At 35.5% G+C, this 25,219-nt stretch overlaps 1 protein-coding gene across 2 annotated transcripts in view; it reads right to left on the bottom strand.

Moving 5' to 3' along the window:
* PTPN22 (protein tyrosine phosphatase non-receptor type 22) overlaps window positions 1-25,219 on the bottom strand; it is a 57,783-nt gene that overhangs the window by 1,505 nt on the left and 31,059 nt on the right. Inside the window, exons 12-20 of one of the 2 annotated variants that reach the window (XM_007108797.4) lie at window positions 18,095-18,171; window positions 17,130-17,947; window positions 15,369-15,452; window positions 15,111-15,220; window positions 13,228-13,255; window positions 9,984-10,067; window positions 9,622-9,737; window positions 7,160-7,190; window positions 2,948-3,025 (exon numbers count right to left, since the gene is read on the bottom strand). In XM_007108797.4, the coding sequence (XP_007108859.1) occupies window positions 2,948-3,025; window positions 7,160-7,190; window positions 9,622-9,737; window positions 9,984-10,067; window positions 13,228-13,255; window positions 15,111-15,220; window positions 15,369-15,452; window positions 17,130-17,947; window positions 18,095-18,171 (1,426 nt within the window). The remainder of the gene's footprint in view (window positions 1-2,947; window positions 3,026-7,159; window positions 7,191-9,621; window positions 9,738-9,983; window positions 10,068-13,227; window positions 13,256-15,110; window positions 15,221-15,368; window positions 15,453-17,129; window positions 17,948-18,094; window positions 18,172-25,219) is intronic. The other variant, XM_007108798.4, reaches the window with a different exon arrangement.

Here is a 25,219-nt window from a genome sequence, read left to right as displayed (position 1 = left end):
TCATTTCCTTCAGATATATATTCGGAAGTGGGATAGCTGGATCATATGGTAGTTCTATCTTTAATTTTTTGAGGAACTTCCAGACCGTTTTCCATAGCGATTGTACCAATTTACATTTCCACCACAGTACACAAGGCTCCCCTTTCTCCATAGCCTCACCAACACTTGTCTCTTGTCTTTTTGATAATGGCCATTCTAATAGGTGTGATGTGATATCTCGTGGGTTTGGTTTGCGTTTCCCTTATGATTACTGATGTCAAGCATCCTTTCATGTGCCTGTTGACCATTTATATATCTTCTCTGGAAAAATGTCTATTCAACTCCTTTGCCCATTTTTTAATCTGATTGTTGGGGGGGTTGTTTAATAATATCCTTTATCTATGTCTTTTCACCCACCACCCATTCATCAGAAAAACAAAACTGGGGAATTTAAATTTCAGAAAAATAAGCACTATTGCTTTAGAAAATTATTGTATTAAATTCAGTTGTACTTCTACTTTGACCCAGAAAGCCCTCAATTTACTCAGATATTACATTTGAAAAGATTAGAAAAAATAAAGTATTAAACAATCCTGAAAAACTAATAATAAAACTAAGTGGTTAATTATTTTTATTTCTCTCCTCAAACACTCCCCTCCAGGCCCCACCCCCACCCCCCCACACACACACAGAAGGAGGATGAGGAAATTTTGCATAACCAATGAAGGCTATTTCTGGATGCCTTCAGAATATATGCAGGTTGATGACGTAGGTTCTTAATCGCTTTAGCAACATATGACTTTTCTTTGATAGCGATATATTTTCAAGGTACTCTTACACTTAGCAACTTTAAGGGCTCAAATTGAGCAATGAAAGAATTGAAATACAAAGGGAAAACAGAGAATGGAAAACTCAAAGATGATTAATTTCATCATCTTATAGAATTGTGGGAATTATATACCTTGTAGAACTGATGAAAATGATCAGATATTTGTTAAAGCACCCAGCTCAATGCCTGGCACATAGTAACTACTCAAGTACTGCCTAAATCTGAAACACCAAAAACTATGCCAGAACTGGAAGACAATGAGATTAGGGAAGAGGGAATGAAAAGAAGATAAAAACAAGAAATCCACTAAAATTTATTAATAGTGGTGGTAAAAAAAAAAAATTAAGGGGAGAGGCGCACAGCCCAATTCCTGCACATTTCACTCCTCTGAGTGGTAAATAAGAAGATAGAAGGAAATATATTCCAGGTTCAATAGTTTCACACAATAGTCACAAAATTATCCATTCAGTCCAGATAGCTTGATTGTAACCGAAGTGGACTGAGAATAGAAGTAAGAACATAACACATAAGTACTAGGTATCTGAAATTTGAGGAATAGCTACATTCAGTGTTTTTCACTGATCAATACTCAACAGTTTAGAACAGTAGTGAGCTACCTTTTTTGCATGTAGGACAATTCAGGAAAAATAAAAATGTTTATAAACCACAAAATTTTTTCATTCAAATTTAAGTACTTTTTGAGTAAAATACCCTTATAATGCCTCTTTTATAAAAGAGAACCAATGAAAAAATTAAGTGCTGCTTTTTAAGTAGGTAAAACGTTCAACTTTGAGAAGAAACAACATGGAGGCAGCTGTACAATATTTTATCCTCGTATTATATCACAGACTGTTGTAAAGTTAGATGGGCCATGAGTTATTCAAGTGGTGTCTCTGACTGAGAGAAAAGAAGGAAGCAAGGAACATTTGTGTTCCAGGTAAAGTTTGGTGCTTTTTTCATGGGTTATATAATATTCTACATGAACTTTTTAACTAAATGATTTCATAAGAATAATAACTTTTTTCTAATTATAACATTTTAAACCTTAGAGTTAATGTAATCCAAGTAAAATTTTTAAAGCCCAAGAAACAGATCCAGAGAGTCTAGTTGAATACTTTGCCATGGTGAGATAGGAACCATAACCCCAATTGTGGCAGAGATTGCTACCTGTCCACTAAAATTTTTCCTTGCTTCTTCTTCAGGAATAGAATAGTATATGGGAAACTGTCTGCCCAGCATTATTGCATTTCCCAGTGTCTTTTACAGTTTGGATATAGCACATGTATAAGTTCTTTTCAAGGGAATGTGAGCCGGCATAATGTTGCCTCTTCCAGGCCAGTGCCTTAAGACCAGAAAAGGAGGCCACACCTCTTGCACATTTTTCTCTCATCTTCTTGCCACCTGCAATCTGAATGTGGCAGCAACAATTCTGATCATTCAGATAAAGACAATACCATAGAGCAACAGTTCTCAGGATGTGGTCCCTGGGACCACTGGAGGTCCCCCAGACCTTTTCAGGGGGTCTGCTTTTTGGTTAATAATAATTTTTAGTAGTAATATCCTACATTATTTGCTATACTCCTTACAAAAATTATAGTATACATAATACTACCTTAAATAGTATCATGAATTTATGTTATATAGAATAATAGAATGCTTAATATAAAATTATTTTAAATTTATAGCTTATACTAAAGAGCAATTGGGCAAACAGTTCCTTTAAACTGTCAGAATTGTGCTTCGGCGCCTAATGTTTCATGAGTTACACAAGATTAGATAGCAGCATCTTCTGTTCTTTTAATCACACTTGTATATTTTTTTATAACTTTCTTAGATATGAACTAGAGTATTATGGCATTTCAGAATTTCTTCATTTGGCTTTCACATTCATTTACTACATGCCAACATGATCATTTGGTACCTAGTTTTATTTTCCATATATGCTAGGCAATTCAGGCCTGTGTAAGATGTAAGAGTTAGCTGAGGTCAAAAATAAAAAGATAAATGGCATGAAAAAGAATATAAACATAAGGACTTATACATGCAAACTTAAATCATATTAAATTTGTATCTCTTATACTGTAAATGAATAATTAAGATAAATATCTTTTTAACTCTGCTGGGAAGTAACACACATACCAAAATTCAAAAAGGAGCTGGAGTTATTTGACTGAACAGAGTCTGCAGGATTGTTTGGTGGGGAAGAATTACAGATACCTAGAATCAAAAGAAAAAAATGTAAGGGAAAGAATGGATACAGACTCAGACCACATAATTGTTGAGATTACACATTTCCTCCAAATTAATTAATACTTCCAGATAAACATATCACTATCAAATGAAACAAAATATAGATGTTTACAATGGGTTGACAATAAAATTTTCTTATTTTTGTGTGCGTATTTTTTTTTAAGTTTTCTTTTCTTTGCAAACAGATTGTTTGTATAATAAACCCAACACTGGAGAGAATCACCAAAGGATTCAGGAATACAATCCATTTTATTGTGAATCAACTTTTTCTGGGATTTACATTTTGGCTTTCAACTGCATCTTACTTTGCACTCTGATCGCTCTCAAGTACACTTTTTTTTTTTTTTTTTTTTTGCGGTACGCGGGCCTCTCACTGTTGTGGCCTCTCCCGTTGCGGAGCACAGGCTCCGGACGCGCAGGCTCAGCAGCCATGGCTCACGGGCCCAGCCGCTCCGCGGCATGTGGGATCTTCCCGGACCGGGGCACGAACCCGTGTCCCCTGCATCGGCAGGTGGATTCTCAACCACTGCGCCACCAGGGAAGCCCCTCAAGTACACTTTTAAATAATTTGTTCTCCACATTAGTTCAACTGTGGCAAGTCTGTGATTTTTCTTCCACCATCCTCTACGCCTGGAATATCTTTCTTCACTTTCCAGCCTACTTTTTTCCCATTATGGATGATTCTAGTTAGGCCCAGAATCTCCCCAAAAGCACTGTTATGTTGCTTTGTTTTGCTATTTTAGCTACCTATAGGCAGACTTAAAAATATATTTCTCTTCCCAGCACCTTAATATATTCATGTATCAGCATCCACCCAATTCTGAAAACAATCCAGTGAAAACATGGTCCATATTTTGCACAAGCACTGTCTAGCAGCAAAAAAAGGATAATTTCAGGCTTGTATAAACTTTCTAAGAAACAGTACATAATTGGGGAGAAATTACTAAATATTCACCTTTTTTTTGTTCTCATCATTTTCAGAATGTAGTGTGAGGACTGCATATGTGTTTGTACACACATACCTAATACTAAGATTCTAGAAAGACCTCCCCCTTCCTGGAGCTACTTGAGTATGAAACACTAGAGTAAATCATGAATTTCAATCAGATTCAGTTAAAATATATATTTATTGAATACCTACTATGTGGCAAGCATTGGGCTAGCCACTGATGATAGAGACATGGAAAACAAGTGGGTGAAGGTGAGAAAGTTCAGGAGATAGCAATCATCTCTATACTGCACATGAGCTGAGAGGTATATACATCCTCCAGAAAGAAAACAATTGTCCCAAAAGGGAATACTGGTTTTTTATAACTGGAGACAAAGGTTTTGTGTATATGTATAGTGAACTACTATTGTGCATCTAGCTTGTCATAGATACTTTTATGCTGCCTGCTCAGCATTAATTCCTTCTTCTGATAAAAGAACTTGAATTTTCCTTTAAGAAACCACCCCTCTCCAATGTTCAGCTGCCATACTTCTCGTGGAGCTCATTCAACCCTTAGATGAAGGAGCTGACCTATGACTAGAGCTGTCAGTTGGTACTTTGCCATGGTCACACCATTTGTTTAGGTCTGACCTCATTCCTTATTGGTCAGCATCCACATGTAACAATTGTTGAATGTTAGGTATGACACTATCCTCTTAAACCAAGCATTAAATATACTGGCAATAATTGGTTTAGGTTTAGCCAAGACAATCAGGCCCAATCAACACTAGTCATCAATCAGGCTGTTGCTTGAGCAACCAGGAAAGAGCTCATTTTTTTCATCATAAGCCTGAAATCACATGGTAAAAGCCTGCCTATAAGTGTGCTACAGAGTGAAACAAAGTTAGGAGATATGGAATGAGATTTTACATCTCTAATTACATCATTTGAACTCTTGGTCATAAGCCAATAAATTCCCCTTTTCTGCTTAAGCTAGCTTAAGTTGGGTTTTCTGTCACTTGTAAGTGAAGGATTTCCTAGCAGCTAAAGTTTCCCACCAAAAGTAGGCATCAGGCGTCATAGCTGACAGCTTCAACTCTTGTCAGCAGCCAGAATGATCTTTTCAAAAGACAGATCATGTAACATCTCTGTCTAAAACTCTTCTGTGACTTCCCATTGGGTCATTAACATGACCCATAAGGATCTAACTACCTCTCATCTCTACCACCTTTTGGACACACTTTACTCCTTTCTCCTCTTAATACCCTGCAGCTATGATGGCTTCCTTTGAGTGCCTACAACACACCAAATTCACACTGTTCTGTTCACCATCACATACCCAGTGCCTTGCAGAATGCCTAGCACATAGGAGGCACTCAACAAATATTCACTGAATGAATGAATGAAAGAGCGAGCCTGACACCATGCTTAGATGCTAACTTAAAACAACAGGTGAAGAATCCTAATTTCATTAAAAGTAGGACCAGTAAGTCATCCAGGCTAAAGGGAGAACATATAGAACTCAGGAGGCATGGACCATCTAGAAGGGGAAGAGAACACATGCAAGTAAAGGCAGATAAGTCTAAAGCTTCAGGATCAATTTTGGGGGCCAGATTTTGTTCTTAATTTAAGGACAAAAGACCAGAGGGTGAAGGCAACTGAGAAATAGAAATTAGCCTGAATCTAGAGAATGACCTGGGAGCTCTTACTTAGAAATAAGACTCAGAGTCTCAGACAGTCATACCATATCTCACATCTATGCCAACCTAAATCTACCTGAAGTTTCTGTATCTTTGTGTGATATCCCCAAGACAGGGTTGGAGCGAGAGAAAGAAAGTTTTTTGTGTTTGTTTTCTGCTTCTTTTTTTTAGAGAAAGAAAACTGTAGGGACTTCCCTGGTGGTGCAGTGGTTAAGAATCCGCCTGCCAATGCAGGGGACATGGGTTCCATCCCTGGTCCGGGAAGATCCCACATGCTGAGGAGCAACTAAGCACGTGAGCCACAACTACTGAAGCCCACGCACCTAGAGCCCATGCTCCGCAACAAGAGAAGCCACCTCAATGAGAAGCCTGCACACCGCAACCAAGAGTAGCCCCCGCTCGCCGCAACTAGAGAAAGCCCACATGCAGCAACGAAGACCCAACGCAGCCAAAAATAAATAAATAATTTGGAAAAAAAAGAAAACTGGGTGTTTCATAAGCTAAGCTGATCAAATCAATCTTTGGCTAGCTATTCAAGTCACTCATTTCTTTGCTTTTAGCTGTTTTATTTCTTATGTTATATACTATAATTTCCTCTTGCAGTGTTTAAATTCTCTTTTGACTGACTTTAGAGGAAAGAGTATATTTTCCAGTCATGCTTTATCCGATCATAGGTAAGAAATCAGTTCACTTCAGAGATCAGGTGTGGTGGTAATGAAAGCAGACTAGCACAAGTTTATGGACAGGGAGATAGAGTGAAAAGAGTAAGATTCAGCTATAAACTTTCTTACTTAGATTATACCTTAAATCAAGTTTTCTCAGTGCTCTTTGTCCCTCCCTACAATACCAGTATAGTACCAAATAGCTGTTTGGTCCTTGATGACTAACCCAATGGATCAAATTTGTAAAAAATATACCACCACGTTTTACATACTTTGTAGTTGTAAATAGGATTTCTAAGATAATCAGTTTCCCACAGTTTCAGGAGTCTGGGTTTTGTTTTCATTACAATATAGGAAAAACAGTAAGCAACAGACTTTTATTGCTAATAATACTTGGTAAAAATGGAAATGTGTCAATACTTTGCTTATTTCATTAAAACAACACATTTGTTTCACAATATGCTCTGCTATGACTACTTTCAAGGAAAGTACATCTGAGGTTAGACTGCTGGGAATTTTAAATAATACACTTGTATGACAGCATCTTAGCATGGGTAGAAAGTGCCAAACATCATACTATTATTCCTGTGTATCAAAAAGAAACTTTCTTTCCCCTTACTCCCTACCCAGTATTAGCATTGTGGAACCTAGCAGAGTACAAGGCCTAGGGGTGATTGTTCTGATACATAGGACCCTAACAAGGTTCTGTTTAGGAATAATTTGTTCATTTTTTCAGAGTGGTTATGTAAGGAAAAATTACATAATATTGAAAGTGGTATGTGTATTCTAAAAATAAGTAAAAGAAACTTACTCTTTTTCATGTTTCGCAAAATTTTCAAACTCTACAAAATGAAGAAAAGGAAAAAGTGAGCTTTTTCCCTGTGAAATCCAAACTACTTTAATCAACTAGAAATACAGACTTCAGTCAAAAGGATTAATTTCTTTAAAAATGGATATCAAATGTACAGAATTATTTTTCTATCTTGCCATTTTTAATTCAGTGCAAAGTCTACACTTGATCTTATCTTGCTACATTTTCCACCCATATAAGAATCACACTGTTTATTTAGAAATAGTGCTATTGTTGTGTCAGGGGGAAAGATGGAGTTCCTACTTGTGTTCTCTACTAGGCGACCATTCCAGGACCCACAATGGCTTCTGAAGATAGCTGTGATACATTGCCATTCCCATTCAGGCCAAAAAATTTTGCCACTCATTTTCTGTACTCAGTTTACTGAGGTTCACTTCATACTGTTAACCATGCTTTCTTCTCCCTCTTTCAGCAAACCCATGTCTTCTGCCTCCTTTATGGTGAAGTCTCTAACTTAACCTCTTCTAGGAATCTACCCAGATTTCTTCTTTTCTTCACATTTCCTCAGGGTGTATGTTTTCAGTTTGTTCCATAGTATTTTACTTTTTGATAATTTTCATGTTGTTTCTTATATAGGCATTCTAGTAGATCAACTGTACTCTTCTCAAGGACATTTAGATGTCCTTTATGACATTTCTATTTTCCTAATACTTAGAAATGTAATCTTCTATATAATAGATATTTAATAAATTTTTTTGGAAAAATTTTATTTAGTTTTTAAATACAGATTATTTATAATTCAAAATATCCTAGTAAAAATGCTCCCATCTTTGTTCTCCATCTACGTAGTTTCTGACCCTCCCCCTGCAGGTAACCATTGTTGTTAGTTTTTATGTATCCTTCCAAAGTTACTTATTAATATATAGTATAAATATAGATCATATTTTCACCCTTTTAAGCAAAAGTTAATAAAATATATAAAAGTATATTGAGAGAGTCCTCATTCTTTTTTTAGCTGCATAGAATTCCATTGTATGCATATACCATGATTTATGATTTATTTAATCAGTTCCCCTAATGATTAACATTTATGTTCCCAATTGTCTACCCTTATAAATAATGGTATAATGAATAACCTGGTATACATTTCATTTCATATATGAGCAAGCATATTTGTGGGATAAATTCCTAAATGTGGAATTGTTGGGTCAAAGGATATATGCATTGGTAATTTTGATAGGTATTGCTAAATTGTCCTCCATAGAAGTTATACCACTTACATTCCCACCAAGAGTGCAAGAGTGTGCTTATTTTCCCGTAGCCTGCCTAACAGACAGTGTAGTCAGACTTTGGAATTTGCCCTTCTGAAACATGAAACACAGTATGTGACTGTGGTTTTAATTCGTATTTCTTTTATTATGAGTGAGGTTGAACATATCAAATGTTTAAAGGTCAGATCATGCACATTTACTTATCTTTGAATTATCAGATCATGTATTTTTGCTCACTTTTCTTTTAGGGTTATTATTTTCTATGAATTGCTAAAGAAATATATAATATTAAAGAAATATAGTCCTTTGACTATGATGCCAATTGCAATATTTTTTTCTCCAATTTGTTCTTTGTCTTTTGATTTTTAAGGTGATTTTTTGTTGTTGTTTTACCATGCAGAAATTTTCTGTTTTATTTAGTTAAATTTATAAATCTCCCTTCTTATGGCTTCTGGATTTTGGATCATAGTTATAAAGATCATTCCCACTCCCAGCTTGTAAAATAATCTTTCCAGGTTTTTTTAGTACTTTGATGGGTTGGTTTTTTGTTTTTTAGCATTTAAATCTTTTATCCAACTAGAATATGTCCTGGTATAGCTGTGAGGTATGGATCCTACCTTTTTTCCCTCTAGGTTGTTATCCAGTCGAACCAACATCAGTGATTGAAACATCCATCTTTATTCCCTGACTTGAAAGGCTCCCTTCATCATATAATAAATTCCTATACATTTTTGGATCTATTTCTGAAGTTTTCCTTCTGCTCTGTTGGTATGTGTTTCTTTTCATACACCAATATCATACCATTTTAATTATTGAGGCTTTACAATGTTTTAATATCTGATAAAGCTACCCTTCTTTCATTGCTTTTACTTTTCTTTTTTTTTTTTCGGTTTACTGACTATCCTTGCTCTTTTTTCCCCCCATATGAACTTTGGAATCAATTTGTCTAGTTTCAGGGAAAAAAAGTTGATAGTTTTATTGGGCATGCTTTAAGTTGTTGGGTTTTCTTAAATTTTTGGTTTCCCTCCATTAATTTTGATCGTTGTGAGACCAACAATGAATATCAGTGAAAATATTTAGTCTAATTTTTCATCTTAATGCTGGTGGCCCAGGGTTGGAGTGGCAGGGGTAGGGACACTTTCAGTAATGGAAAGCCTCTGGCATATTTCCATAAACTCCTATCTTCTTTACCTTACTCCTTGTGAAACATTTTCCAGGAGTCTTCAATGTCTGTTTTGAAGATGTTGAATTTTCCATGGTGTTAGGACAGCTAGTAGAATAACTCTCTATAGGTTGAGCCTGCATACCTAAAAAAAAAAGTGTTTTGTTGCATAGCTTCTTAAGCCTTCAGATTGTATACAGGTATATATTCAGTAATTCTTAGCTTGACTTTTTTATGCATTATTTTTGCAATGCATTATGGGATTTTTAAATGTATTATTTTTATCTTATTTAATCATTCTTTGTACCTTTTCCATTTAGATCCTACTTTATTGTTAACCTTTAATGGTCTCATTTTTATAACTTTTTTGAGAGACAGCACTGCCACTTACAATCTTCATCAGCAACAAGGAAGGACTCTAAGGTTCTTTCTGGCAGTGGAGGTGGCAGGGAAGAAGAACGATCTTGGTGTCGATCTATGAAAAGAGTACACAACAAAGCAAAAAAAAAAAAATTCATCAGTTAAAAGTCCTAAGTCAAGATCCCTTTTTGAGACAAATATCATATGATATTGCTTATACATGGAATCTAAAAAATGGTACAAATCAACTTATTCACAAAACACAGAATCACAGATGTAGAAAACAAATTTATGGTCACCAAAGGGGAAGTGGGGGGAGGAATAAATTGGGAGACTGGGATTGACATATACACATTACTATATATAAAATAGATAACTAATAAGGACCTACTGTATAGCACAGGGAACTCTACTCAATACTCTGTAATGGCCTATATGGGAAAAGAATCTAAAAAAGAGTGGATATATGTATATGTATAACTGATTCCCTTTGCTGTATACCTGAAACTAACACAACATTGTAAATCAACTATACTCCAATAAAAATTATTTTTAAAAATCCCTTTTTGGTTTTGTATAACTTTTCCAATTTTTCAATATTAACCTACAACAGCCAAATAAAAAATTATCTGAACATTGACTGGAGTCAAGACCTTTGTTATTCTAGCTCTTTCGCCAATGAGCCTATGCTTCATCACAAACTTGTAGCTCACTTACAAAAGTATTCTTCCAAAGAAATTGAACCTGAATTTAGTCAAGCTTCTAATCTTACTACAATTTTACAGAGAATCCTGGAGATAGAGGAACATGTTAAATAAAACCATGAGGATACAAACAGACAAATCCAGAATATTAGCAATCTTAAGGACAAATGGCCCATTCCCTCAACAAATAAATGGCATGAGAAAACATAAAAAGAACTGTTACAAACTTTAAAAGGCTTAAGAAACATATAAACAAAAGGCAATGTGCAGACTTTGTTTGAATCCAGCTTCACATAAACCAACTGTAAAAAGACATGTTTGAGACAGTTTGAGAAAATTGAACAAAGTCTGGATATTAGATAATATTAAGGAATTATTATTAATTTTATTAGTGTGATTACTGCTATTATGGTAGATTTAAACTGTGTGTTTGAAAACTTCCATGATAAAGAATTTTAAATAATGGAGCTATTTTCCCACAATGTAAGTCCTAGAGACATAAATGGTGTTCTATTGATGTATGCTTCTTGTTATACAGCGCTAAGTATAATTATATACTTTATTAATGTTTTTTTTTTAAATTTTTTGGCCACACCGCGTGGCAGGTGGGATCTTAGTTCCCTGACCAGGGATCGAACCCGCACCCCCTGCATTGTAAGCACAGAGTTGTAACCACTGGACTGCCAGAGAAGTCCCTATTAATGTCTTTTGAAAATGGGTATGTGGTTAAGTGCTAGAGTTTTATCTGTCTTTGGTCATTGGGTTTTTCACGTCTTAGGACTTACCTATAAAGCAAGTTCTCTTGTTTATTCCTTATATGCTGGGTAATATGCAAAAATTAAGTGCAATACTTATTTCCATCACCTAATACAATAACTGGCATATAGTAGGCATTTGATAAATATTTGATAACTACTCTGAAGTAGCTTATCACCTTCCCGTTTGATTTTAGGAAATATTATGAGACTATAACTTTCAGGTAATGATATCCTGCCGAATACCTTCCCAAAATACCATTTTCATCTTAATACTCCCCTGACAAAGAACCTACAATGCTTATTACTTACTGAATTAAATTTAAATTCTTCTGCCAAGCTTCGTGTGTGATAAAATACATGTAACAAAATTTGCCGTTAATGACATTTAGTACATTCACAGTGATGTGCAATCATCACCACAATCTAGTTCCAAAATTTTAATCGTCCTGAAAAGAAACTCCACACTCGTTTAGCAGTCTCTCCCCATTCCCTCCAGATTAGATTGGCAACCACAAATCTGCTTTCTCTATAGATTTGTCTGTTGTGGATATTTCATCTGCCTAGCTTTTAAGTCCTTCGGAATTTTCCCACATTTTATCTATCCAAATTTATTTTCCATATTTCCCTATAATAGAACCTCTGTTGCAATTAAATTAACCTACTTACCATTTCTCTGTACCCATCATGCTTATTTTTACCTTTGGGTCACTGTTACTCTGATCCCTGCTCCTGGAATTCCCTCTTTTTTCCTCTATCCATATTCTTAAACTTCTTTCACCTACTCAAGCCTTTCCTAACCACTCCAGTGATACCTTTCTTTTTTCCAGATTCCTGGTGATGATAATCAGTGCCACATAGATTATCACTTAATGGTTCCAAGTGAGTGTTAATTTCGTCTACCCAATTTGAATACATATATAATCATTAAGCAGCGCCCTTTCTTAAATATCCTGCCTATTCTACCACTGTATAAGGCACACGGAACTTGCTTAGGAAATGTTCATTTAATAATTACCTAATACAAATTTAGGTAACATTTAATGAGAGCTTATTATTTGACAACCACTGTGCTAAAAGCTTTATATGCTTTATCTCACTAGATCCTCACAAAAATGCTCTTAGAAGGGGAGTTCTATTATCCTCATTTTATAAGTGAGAAAAATCGATAAAGTATATAATATAACCAAGGTCATAGATTTTGATAACTATTGGTAGGCTGGGGATTTGAATGAAAGTCTACCTGACACCAAAGCTCATGCTTTTTAACCTCTATGTTGTACTGCTTATTTACGTATTTGAACGATATGTTAATAAGAATAAATGTGTTAAGGGCAACTACTACCTGTTATAATGTATGTAAAGTACCTATCAGTGTTCAAAGGATGTTTGCTGTTGATGTTGTTATTCAATGTATAAAACAAGCAAGAAAGTACTAGAGAAGCAGTGGCAAGTCAAAAACCTAAGTGACCAGAAATAACTTTTTAGAATCACACTGTTAACAATGATAAAACCAGTAAAATGGAACTGCTGCAAAGTTTTAAGAGATTGTATCTAAAATAGTTTGGGTTTTTTTGTTTGTTTGTTTTTTAGGGCTATATATCAAGGAGCAGAATTCTAAAATCCTGTCTTCCTTTTGCCCTTGACAAAACAAAACTACTAGCCTAGGAAAACCAGAAATAAATCAATAAATAGTGGAAGCTATTATGGAAACCATGCCATCTCCTGAGGTGAATTACTCTAAATTTAATGAGCCATTCTTGCAGTACAAATTCTTAGGGCTAAATGTCATCTAAAGCCAAAGTAAATTTTTTACCTGATTTGGGACTCTGGGGTTTTACACTCTGAAAAAGAAAGAAAGTCAAAGTGAAAGAAGAACATGTATACATATCTATAAACTCAAAGCAATAAATAGCATTTTAAAATTACATTTCATATACCAATAGAGATAGTTATGAAATGTTGACCCTATTTTTCCTAATTTATAAATGTGCTGAACTGTGAAGAATCATCGACTCCTACAGTGATTTGTATATGTCATGAATATTGGTCCTAAATTGATCCTTTTTATAGTTATTTCCTTCCTACTCAGAACATTTCCCTGAAAATTTAATTCCAGGTAAGGTTGTTGCCACTGAAATTACTTCATGACACTGAAAAAGTAGTGATTGTTCTTTACTCTGGGAGTTGTTAAGATAAAGACCATTAGCAATAATAGTAACAGTTACCAGCACATTAAAAGTGTAATTTAAGGGCTTCCCTGGTGGCGCGGTGGTTAGGAATCTGCCTATCAATGCAGAGGACATGGGTTCGAGCCCTTGTCCAGGAAGATCCCACATGCCACGGAGCAACTAAGCCCGTGTGGCACAACTACTGAGCCTGCGCTCTAGAGCTTGCGAGCCACAACTACTGAGCCCGCGTGCCACAACTACTGAAGCCCGCGTGCCTAGAGCCCATGCCCTGCAACAAGAGAAGCCACCGCAATGCGAAGCCCGTGCACCACAATGAAGAGTAGCCTTCACTCTCCGCACCTAGAGAAAGCCCACAAGCAACAACAAAAGACCCAACACAGCTAAAAATAAATAAATTAATTAAATTTTTAAAAAATTAAATTAAAAAAAAAGGCAGGGAATATTTGCCCACCAGCACTGCAATTGTAAGCATGTTTAAGTGTTTTAATTACTTTTCTGATCTCTGAAATTTTAAGATAGTTGGTTCATAGAATTATATACTAATGAATAACAGATTGTTGAAGGTATAGGTTTTTCTTCTAGAAGCAGGGAACATTATTCCAAAAGGTTTATCTTAAATAATATAGACATCTGTTATTTTTTTTAAAAAACTACTCTCTATGTTATCACAGCTAACAAGAAACAGCCTACCAGATGACTGCTATGAACAAGCAATCTACTGATGAAACAATTATTTTTGCCTTAACTGTCCTTCAAGAATAAAGTCAAATGTTTCTTCTTTCACTGTCTTCCTTGATCACTTCCAACCTGAAGGGATCTCTCACAGTTTCAAAGTTCTTATCCATATGCCACTGATTATATTGCCTTGTTATAATAAATACAGACAAAAATAAAGACTTGTGTACACATGCTATATCCCCACTACTGAACTATAAGTTTCTTAAAGGCAATAATTGTGTCTTATACATCTTTTTATCCCCCACATCCTCCAGCACATTGTCTTATAAATAGTATCCGCTTAGGATTTACTAAGTGATAGGTGTTAAAAATAAAAGGAAGGGGCTTCCCTGGTGGCGCAGTGGTTAAGAATCTGCCTGCCAGTGCAGGAGACATGAGTTCGAGCCGTGGTCCGGGAAGATCCCACATGCCGCGGAGCAACTAAGCCCGTGCTCCACAACTACTGAGCCTGCGCTCTAGAGGCCGCAAGCCACAACTGCTGAGCCTGCATGCCACAACTACTGAAGCCCGTGTGCCTAGAGCCCACGCTCTGCAACAAGAGAAGCCACTGCAATGAGAAGCCCGCGCACTGCAAAGAAGAGTAGCCCCTGCTCACCGCAGCTAGAGAAAAGCCTGCGCGCAGCAACGAAGACCCAATGCAGCCAAAAACAAATACATAAATAAATTTATGAAAAAAATATATATATATAAGGAATAGGACTATAGTCCGTTGAATCCAAGTGAGTAGAGTCAGAAAAAAGTTATTGACCTTGCTTGGTCTAAGTCTTACCAAATCATCAAATTTCTTTGATTCAGATGTTCTACTACATTCTAATGATGTTCCAATTTTTACCTTCACAGCTGAAGATGAAGATTTGGGAACATCCAGGGGGAATTCTCCTGTAAAAAAAGTAAATATGTTTCAATTTTAGTGCTGTAATTTTAGAGAGCAATTGTTACTCAGCAATAGCACACAGAATATTGAGAGGACGTAAGAAGTAATATAGTTAATCCACACTTTATTTTACACTTACTGAACTGTACTCACCAGCTTCCTCTACCACAATAAAAGATTCAGGTGTCCGTTCAGGAAGTGGAGGGGGAATTTCATCATCTATTCTTGGAGAAGTTGCTATCCAAAATGTCCGAAATATAATCAAAATTTTTAATTAGAAAAATCCAAAGAAAATTCTTATATTCTAATCTTGATACAAATTATGTCAAGCATCATTAATATATTTAAGCTGATATCTGTTCACTCAAGGAGAAAACAACATAAATTCTCTAATCCTAAATTGGAAACCCAGGAGGATTTTGATTCTTCTTCAAGATTTATTATTTCTTTTAAAAGCTCAAAGGTATTTTGATTAAGTCACTGAGTATCAGTTAACATAATGTAACATCTTATATTAATTTAGGAAGCTTTGGATTGTTTTCTCCATAACTCTTGCCTTTTGTTTTACATAGAATATACAGCATCATAAAGCACGTTGACATGCCAAAGATTCAATTACAGAGCAGGTAAAAATCACAAAGATTTTAGTATCTCTTCTTCATTCTTATAGAATTAAGAATATTGATATTTTTCTTGTTTACAAAAAAATGGTATAACAAGGTTTTCTATATTTCTATAGAAGTATTCAGAATTTTTATAGAATTTAAATGCTATTATGAGAAACTGCCACCAGATGGCATACATGTCAATGTTGCTACAATCCTTGAAGATAAGGATTTGGTTCCTAATGCTGACACTCCTGGAAGTTTAAGGAACTATAGGTATCTAGAAAAATAAAATTTCTTTAAATCATAAAACAAGATCAAAGTATGTAATCCTTCCTTCTAACCAAAGAAGAAACTAGATCCAGATGAAATATTTTTATAACAAAACTATGCATCTACGTATCTATTGAGGAACTCTGTATAGTAAATAATGTCATAGAGAAAAAGCTTTCTCTACTTCCTACCTAGGTGGACCGTTCTTTATAAACTTCTGATGACATATCTAAGAGAGTTAAACTTGCTTTCACTCTTCTTTCACAACATCTTCTTTCATATCAAACTATTATAATTATCTAAACAAATATTTACTTCTACTTTCAAACCACTCAGTAATATGAAACAATATGCATAATATGCAAAAATATAGAACTATAAGAGATAAAATGTGAAATTAAAGTCATATAAGATTAAAATATCATACAGAATACTGAACATGTATCCTCATCTATAAAGTTATTTTAAAAGGACAAGAAGAAATCAAGTCCTCCTCTTCCAACTCCTGCAGGAAGAGAATTCAATTATTAGCAATTTGTTCAATTTAGTATAGACACATGATTCTCCAACAAAAATTCTGAGTGACCATGTGGTGCTGTTGATCAAATCTTTTCTGATGTTCTTTTGGAAGTTGCTTCTGCATGCTAAGGATAAACTGTGGACTTTTTTTTTTTAACATCTTTACTGGAGTATAATTGCTTTACAATGTTGTGTTAGTTTCTGCTGCATAACAAAATTGTGGACATTTGATAGACACTTCTAGGAATGAGGACTGCTGCCTTTAGAAGCACACTTGCTGGCATAGGTCCTGTACCAGATCTGACTGCCTCCACTATTGCTTGTTTCATGGAATATTATGTATTTGTTATTGCTATTTTCAACTTATCACATCATCAAAACACTCATGGAATTTATTTTTTTGAGGAGAAGAAAAAGGAGAAGGAAGCAGAGAAGGATGGGGGGGTAAGACAAAACCAAATCTTATAGAAACAAAGTCAAATCTAAAATGCTGTACAAACTTTAAAAAATAACTTACCTACTACTGCTGTCTCTTGGTTCAGTGGTGGGGGGAAATTGGTCGGAGGATTCAGTGCTAAAGAATCATGTGAATTGTAATAAGGAAAGAGGGTTGTAGAAGATTTTGGCAGTGAAGAACAAGGTAAAACAGTTTCATCTTGCTTCTCAGGTAAATCAACAGACATCTTAGAACCAGCACTACTTGGAGACAATGATGAAAAATAAGAATCTTCTACTAAAGACATGTAAGGAAGTACTTTGAAAGCACCAGAGTCATGCTGCTTTGCATTAGAGGCATTGCACATTTGATGCTTAGAGTCATATGATGGTGAATAATTCAGTTCTGCTGAAGAAACATGCATGACTTTTTGAGCCTGCTCAAGACAAGAATTGTGTGGGTGAGATTCCAAATAAAAATTTTCCTCGACGTCCAACTCTTTGGTGTCTCTCTGTTGCATCAATTCAAAGGGAGTTGATTTGGTCCGCATTATCGGCCCCTTCAAATTAAAACATCTTCCTGCTGCATTTACAGGTTTAGAGTTAGGACGTTCTCCAAACAAAATGGAGCTCAAGTCCAAACTCTGATGCTTCTGAAGAGGCTCCCCAGCTATTGGAAATACCTTTCTCTCCCATTTCATGGTTGTGTCAGCATTTTTGTTACAACCACAATTTAGCTCCAAAAACTCTAAAGAACTGCTCTGTTTAGAAGGGTGCATTACTAACCCTTCCTTTTCATTTATTTCAGAAATCCTGAGGTCAAAGGAAGAAGCTTCTGCACTTTTCACCCTTATCGTTCCTTTGCTCTGTTGGTTCATCACTTTTGCTTCTTTTATGATGCTGAAACAAAAAGAAAGTAATGATGATACCATATCCCAAAGAGGTCTCTTCCCATATCCTCTTCTCAGCATCACAATGAGATATAAGCATGCGATTTTCCTCCCAGACACAATTAGACAACATTTAGATGTGTAAAATTATACTCACCTTTTTGGTAAATTAGGAGAATAAGAATCTGCTTCTAGATTGGAATTTTGCTTAGAAACTGAATACTTTGCTTGAATCTTCAAGAAAAGTAAGAGATTGTTTTTTAGTGAAGCAATGGCCACGAGAGATTTTAGCATTCATAAGACTAAAAAGTTATTTTTCAGAAAATATAAAGATTTAAAATAATTCATGAAAGAGTCATATGAGTTTCCAAAATACTGAACCCAGCAATAACTTGTTCACATACTGAAATCAAAAGCATCAAAATAAAGGATTAAATAGTGTTATAGAAATTAAGAAGGATTTGCTTATAGCATCATCTTTTCATATGTGGAAGTTCTAAAATGTTGTTTATTTAAAATATAACTTTATTCTCAAGAACACTTTACTTTCAGAACTTTCATCATCTCAACCTTTTATGTTATGTCCTCATACTTATCTTGTTCTACATTTTTCTTCCTTACTGTGCTCCAGCTATACTGGTTTTCTTGCCATTCCATAAGCATACCAAACTTGTTACCAATTCGAGGCTTTTACTGTTACTATTCCCTCTGATTGAAATACTTTTGCTCCAGCTTTTGCATGGCTGGCTCTTTCTAAGTAATTATGCTCTACTTAAATGTCACCTACATAAGGAAACCTTCCCTGACCACTCAACCTAAAATCACACTCCCACCCACTTGCCCAAACACTCTCAATCTTTATTTTCTTCATAGGAATTATCACATTATGAAATTTGTTACTATGGCTCATGGAATCCAAGCTACCATCAATTGTACAATATATCCTGCCTTCGGGGATGTTTCAATATGTTTTTTTAAAAAGTCAGCAATTATAAGATTCCACCTGCAGCAGGTTTAATTGTGACTCTCAAAAAGATATGTTGAAATCTAATCCCTGAAATCTGTGAATGTGACCTTATTGGGAAATAGGGTCTTTGCAGATGTAATTAGTTAAGATGAGGTCATATTGGATTAGGGTGGGCCCTAATGCAATGACTTGTGTCCTTACAAAAAGAGAAAAGAGAGACTCAGAGACACACAGGGAGAATGTGGTGTGATGATGGAGGCAGAGACTGGACTGCAGTAATGTATCTGCAAGCCAAAGAACAACAAGGATTGCTGGAAAAACCAAAAAATAGCAATAGGCAAGGAAGATTCTTCCCCTAGAGCTGTGAGAGAGAGCATGGCCTTGCTGACACCTTAATTTTAGACTTTGTGACTCCAGAACTGTGAGAAAATTAATTTGTTGTTTTAAGCCCTCCTTGGTTTGTGGTACTTGTTACAGCAAGCCTAGTAAACTGATACAGAGACTTTAATACTCCATGTTCAATAATGAATAGAAAAATCAGATCAACAAGGAGACACAGGACAGACATGAACAATCATGTAAACAAATAAGAACTAACAAACACTCATAGAACACTCTACCCAACAAAACATACATTCTTCTCAAACATATATGGAACATTCTTCAGGATAGACCAGATGTTAGGCCACAAAACAAGCTTTAATAAATTTTAAAAGAGAGAAGTCATACAAAGTACCTTTTTCAATCATAACGGATTGAAACTAGAAATCAATAACAGAAGGAAACCTGGAAAATTCACAAGTATATGTAAACTAAACACTCTTAAACAACCAATGGGTCAAAGGAGAAATCACAATAGAAATTAGAGAATACTTAGAAATGAATGAAAATACATCATACCAAAATTTATGGAATACAGTGAAAGAAGTGCTTAGAGGTAAATTTACAGCTGTGAATGCCTGGAAGAAAGATTTCAAATTAATTACCTAACTTTATACCTTAAGGAACTAGAATAAGAACAAACTAAACCCAAAGCTGGCAGAAGGAAGGAAATATTAAAAGATTAGAGCAGAGATAAATGACATAGAGAAAACAATGGAGAAAACCAACAAAACCAAAATTTGATCCTTTGAAAAGATCTGTAAAATTCACAAGCCTTTAGCTAGAGACTGACTAAGGGAAAATGAGAAGACTGAAATTGCTAAAATCTCAAATTACAGAAATAAAAGTGGGGACATTACTACTAATTTCACAGAATAATAATATGAATAATTGTATGCCAACAAATTGTATAACCTGGATTAAATGGACAAATTCCTAAAAACATATGATCAACCAAAACTGACTCAGAAAGAAATGGAAAATCTGAATAAACCTACAACTAGTAAGTAGGCTGAATCAGTAATCAAATATTTTCCCAACAAAGAAAAGTCCAGGACCAGATGGTTTCATTGGTGAATTGTACCAAACATTTAAGGAAGAAAAACACCAGTCCTGCACAAAGTCTTCCTAAAACTTGAATGACACTCCTAAGTCATTCAATGAGGACAGTAATTCCCTGTTGCCAAAGCTAGACAAAGATGCTACAGGCAAAAGAAAACCACAGACCAATATTCTTTATGAATATTGATGCAAAAGTCCTCAATAAAATACTAGTAAACTGAGTTCAGCATAGTAAAAGGATTACACACCATGACCAAGTGAGATTTATTTCCAGAGTGCAAGGATGGTTCAACATTCAAAAATTAATCAGTGTAATATATCATATTAATAGAATTAAGGAGAAGAAACCCACATGATCATATCGATTGATGCAGAAAAAAATTTGACAAATTCATGATAAAAATACTTAATAAACTGGGAATATAAGGGAACTTCCTCAACATGATAAAGGCCATATATGAAAAACCCACAGCTAATATCATAATCAAAGGTGAAGGACTGAAATCGTTCCCCCAAGATCAGGCATAAGACAAGGATGCCAATTTTTGCCATTTTTATTCAACATAATACCACAAGTTCTAGCCAGAGCAGTTAGGTAAGAAAACAAACAAACAAACAAATAAAGGCATCAAAATGGGAAAGGAGGAAGAAAAGTTATTTTCATTTGCAGATGACATAATTTTATATGTTGAAAGATTCCACACACACCCACAAAAAAAAAATGCTAGAGCTAATAAACCAATTCAGCAAAATTGCAGAATATATAATCAACACACAAAAACCAGTTGCACTACTATACTGTTTATTATTGTTTATTAGCAATAAATATTCTGAAAAGGAAATTAGGAAAGCAATTCTAATATATATATATGTATCAAAAATATACATACTAAGGAATAAACTTAACCAAGGAAGTGAAAGACTTATATACTGAAAACTACAAACCATTGCTGACAAGTAAAATAAATGGAGAGACATTCAATGTTCATGAAGTGGAAGACATTATATTGTTACGATAACATTACCCAAAGTGATCTACAGATTCAATGCAATCCCTATAAAAATTCCAAAGATGCTTCTGCAGAAATAGAAAACCTCATTTTAAAATTCATGCAGAGAGAGACCTTCAAGATGGTGGAGAAGTAAGATGTAGAGATCACCTTCCTCCCCACAAATACATCAGAAATACATCTACATGTGGAACAACTCCTACAGAACACCTACTGAACACTGTCAGAAGACCTCAGACTTCCCAAAAGACGCCCTCAGGCAACCTCACACAGAGGCGGGGCCAAATCCAAAGCTGAACCCCAAGAGCTGTGCAAACAAAGAAGAGAAAGGGAAATGCCTCCCAGCAGCATCAGGAGCAGTGGATTAAATCTGCACAATCAACTTGATGTACCCTGCATCTCTGGAATACCTGAATAAACAACAAATCATCCCAAAATGGAGGACCAGTGGACTTTGGGAGCAACTGTAGACCTGAGGTTTCCTTTCTGTATCTAATTTGTTTCTGGTTTTATGTTTATCTTAGTTTAGTATTTAGAGTTTATTATCATTGGTAGATTTGTTAATTGATTTGGTTACTCTCTTCCTCCTTTATATATATATGTATATTTTTTTTCCATTCTCTTTTTGTGAGTGTGTATGCTACTTTGTGTGATTTTCTCTGTATAGCTTTGCTTGTACCATTTGTCCTAGGGTTCTGTCTATCTGTTTTTGTTTTTTTTTTAGTATAGTTTTTAGTGCTTGTTATCATTAATGGATTTGTTTTTTGGTTTGGTTACTCTCTTCTTTCTTTCGTTCTTTTTTCTTCTTTTTTTTATTACTTTTTAATTTATTTATATTTTTAATATTTATTTTTTATTTTAATAGCTTTTATTTTATTCTTTCTTTCTTTCTTTCCTTCTTTCTTTCTTTCTTTCTTTCTTTTTTTTAATTTTTCTCCCTTTTCTTCTGAGCCATGTGGCTGACAGGGTCTTGGTGCTCCGGCCGGGTGTCAGGCCTGTGCCTCTGAGGTGAGAGAGCTGAGTTCAGGACATTGGTCCACCAGAGACCTCCTGGCTCCAAGTAATATCAAACAGCTAAAGCTCTCCCAGAGATCTCCATCTCAACGCTAAGTCCCAGCTCCACTCAACGACCAGCAAGCTACAGTGCTGGACACCCTATGGCAAACAACTAGCAAGACAGGAACACAACCCCACCCACTAGTAGAGAGGCTGCTTAAAATCATAATAAGGTCACAGACACCCCAAAACACACCATCAAACGTGGTCCTGCCCACCTGAAAGACAAGATCCAGCCTCATCACCAGAACACAGGCACAAGTCCCCTCCACCAGGAAGCTTACACAACCCAGTGAAGCAACATTAGCCAATGCAGGCAGACACCAAAAACAACAGGAACTATGAACCTGCAGTCTGCGAAAAGGAGACACCAAACACAGTAAGTTAAGCAAAATGAGAAGACAGAAAACACACAGCAGATGAAAGAGCAAGGTAAAAACCCACCAGACCAGGGCTTCCCTGGTGGCGCAGTGGTTGAGAGTCCGCCTGCTGATGCAGGGGACATGGGTTCGTGCCCCGGTCCGGGAAGATCCCACATGCTGCAGAGCGGCTGGGCCCATGAGCCATGGCCGCTAAGCCTGCACATCCGGGAGCCAGTGCTCCGCAACGGGAGAGGCCACAACAGTGAGAGGCCCACGTACACACACACACAAAAAAAACCAACCCACCAGACCAAACAAATGAAGAGGAGATAGGCAGTCTACCTGAAAAAGAATTCAGAGTAATGATAGTAAAGATGATACAAAATCTTGGAAATAGAACGGAGGAAATACAAGAAATGTTTAACAAGGAGAACTAGAAGAACTAAAGAGCAAACAAACAATGATGAACAACACAATAAATGAAATAAAAAATTCTCTAGAAGGAATCAATAGCAGAATAACTAACGCAGAAGAACGAATAAGTGACCTGGAAGATAAAATAGTGGAAATAACTACTGCAGAGCAGAATAAAGAAAAAAGAATGAAAAGAATTGAGGACAGTCTTAGAGACCTCTGGGAAAACATTAAATGCACCAACATTCTAATTACAGGGGTCCAGAATAAGAGAAAAAGAAAGGGACTGAGAAAATATTTGAAGGACTATAGTTGAAAACTTCCCTAATATGGGAAAAGAAATAGTCAATCAAGTGCAGGAAGCACAGAGAGTCCCATATAGGATAAATCCAAGGAGGAACATGCCAAGACACATATTAATCAAACTATCAAATATTAAATACAAAGAAAAACTATTAAAAGCAGCAAGGGAAAGACAACAAATAACATACAAGGGAATCCCCATAAACCAAGATTACTCTACCCAGCAAGGGTCTCATTCAGATTAGACGGAGAAACTAAAACCTTTACAGACAAGCAAAAGATAAGAGAATTCAGCTCCTCCAAACCAGCTTTACAACAAATGCTAAAGGAACTTCTCTAGGCAGGAAACACAAGAGAAGGAACAGACCTACAAAAACAAATCCAAAACAATCAAGAAAATGGTAATAGGAACATATATATCAATAACTATCTTAAATGTAAAAGGATTAAATGTTCCAACCAAAGACATAGACTGGCTGAATGGATACAAAAACAAGACCCTTATATATGCTGTCTGCAAGAGATCCACTTCACACCTAGGGACATGTACAGACTGAAAGTAAGGGGATGGAAAAAGATATTCCATGCAAATGGAGATCAAAAGAAAGCTGGAGTAGCAATTATCATATCAGACAAAATAGACTGTAAAATAAACACTATTACAAGAGACAGAGAAGGACACTACATAATGAAGGACACTACATAATGATCAAGGGATCAATCCAAGAAAAAGATATAACAATTATAAATATTTATGTACCCAACATAAGAGCACCTCAATATATAAGGCAAATGCTAACAGACATAAAAGGGGAAATTGACAGTAACACAATCATAGTAGGGGACTTTAACACCCCACTTTCATCAATGGACAGATCATCCAAAATGAAAACAAATAAGGAAACACAAGCTTTAAATGATACGTTAAACAAGATGGACTTAATTGATATTTATAGGACATTGCATTCAAAAACAACAGAATACACTTTCTTCTAAAGCGCTCATGGAACATCCTCCAGGATAGATCATATCGTGGGTCACAAATCAAGCCTCGGTAAATTTAAGAAAATTGAAATTGTATCAAGTATTTTTTCTGACCACAACGCTATGAGACTAGATACCAATTACAGAAAAAATACAAACACATGGAGGCTAAACAATACACTACTTAATAACCAAGAGATCACTGAAGAAGTCAAAGAGGAAATCAAAAAATACCTAGAAACAAATGACAATAAAAACACGACGACCCAAAACCTATGGGATGCAGCAAAAGCAGTTAAAAGAGGGAAGTTTATACCAATACAATCCTACCGAAACAATAGCAAAGATCAATAAAACTAAAAGCTGGTTCTTTGAGAACATAAACAAAATATAAACCATTAGCCAGACTCATCAAGAAAAAAAGGGAGAAGACTCAAATTAATAGAATTAGAAATGCAAAAGGAGAAGTAACAAATGATGCTGCAGAAATACAAAGGATCATGAGAGATTACTAAAAGAAACTATATGCCATTTTGGAAGTTCTAGCCACAGCAATCAGAGAAGAAAAAGAAATAAAAGGAATCCATATCGGAAAAGAAGGAGTAAAGCTGTCACTGTTTGCAGATGACATGATACTATACATAGAGAATCCTAAAGATGCTACCAGAAAACTACTAGGGCTAATCAATGAATTTGGTAAAGTAGCAGGATACAAAATTAATGCACAGAAATCTCTGGCATTC

This window comes from Physeter macrocephalus, chromosome 4 (genome assembly GCF_002837175.3).
Source record: "Physeter macrocephalus isolate SW-GA chromosome 4, ASM283717v5, whole genome shotgun sequence".
In the NCBI taxonomy this organism is placed as follows: Eukaryota; Metazoa; Chordata; class Mammalia; order Artiodactyla; family Physeteridae; genus Physeter; species Physeter macrocephalus.
Note: the sequence above shows the minus strand (reverse complement) of the source record. Positions and strands in the feature narration are given on the sequence as shown.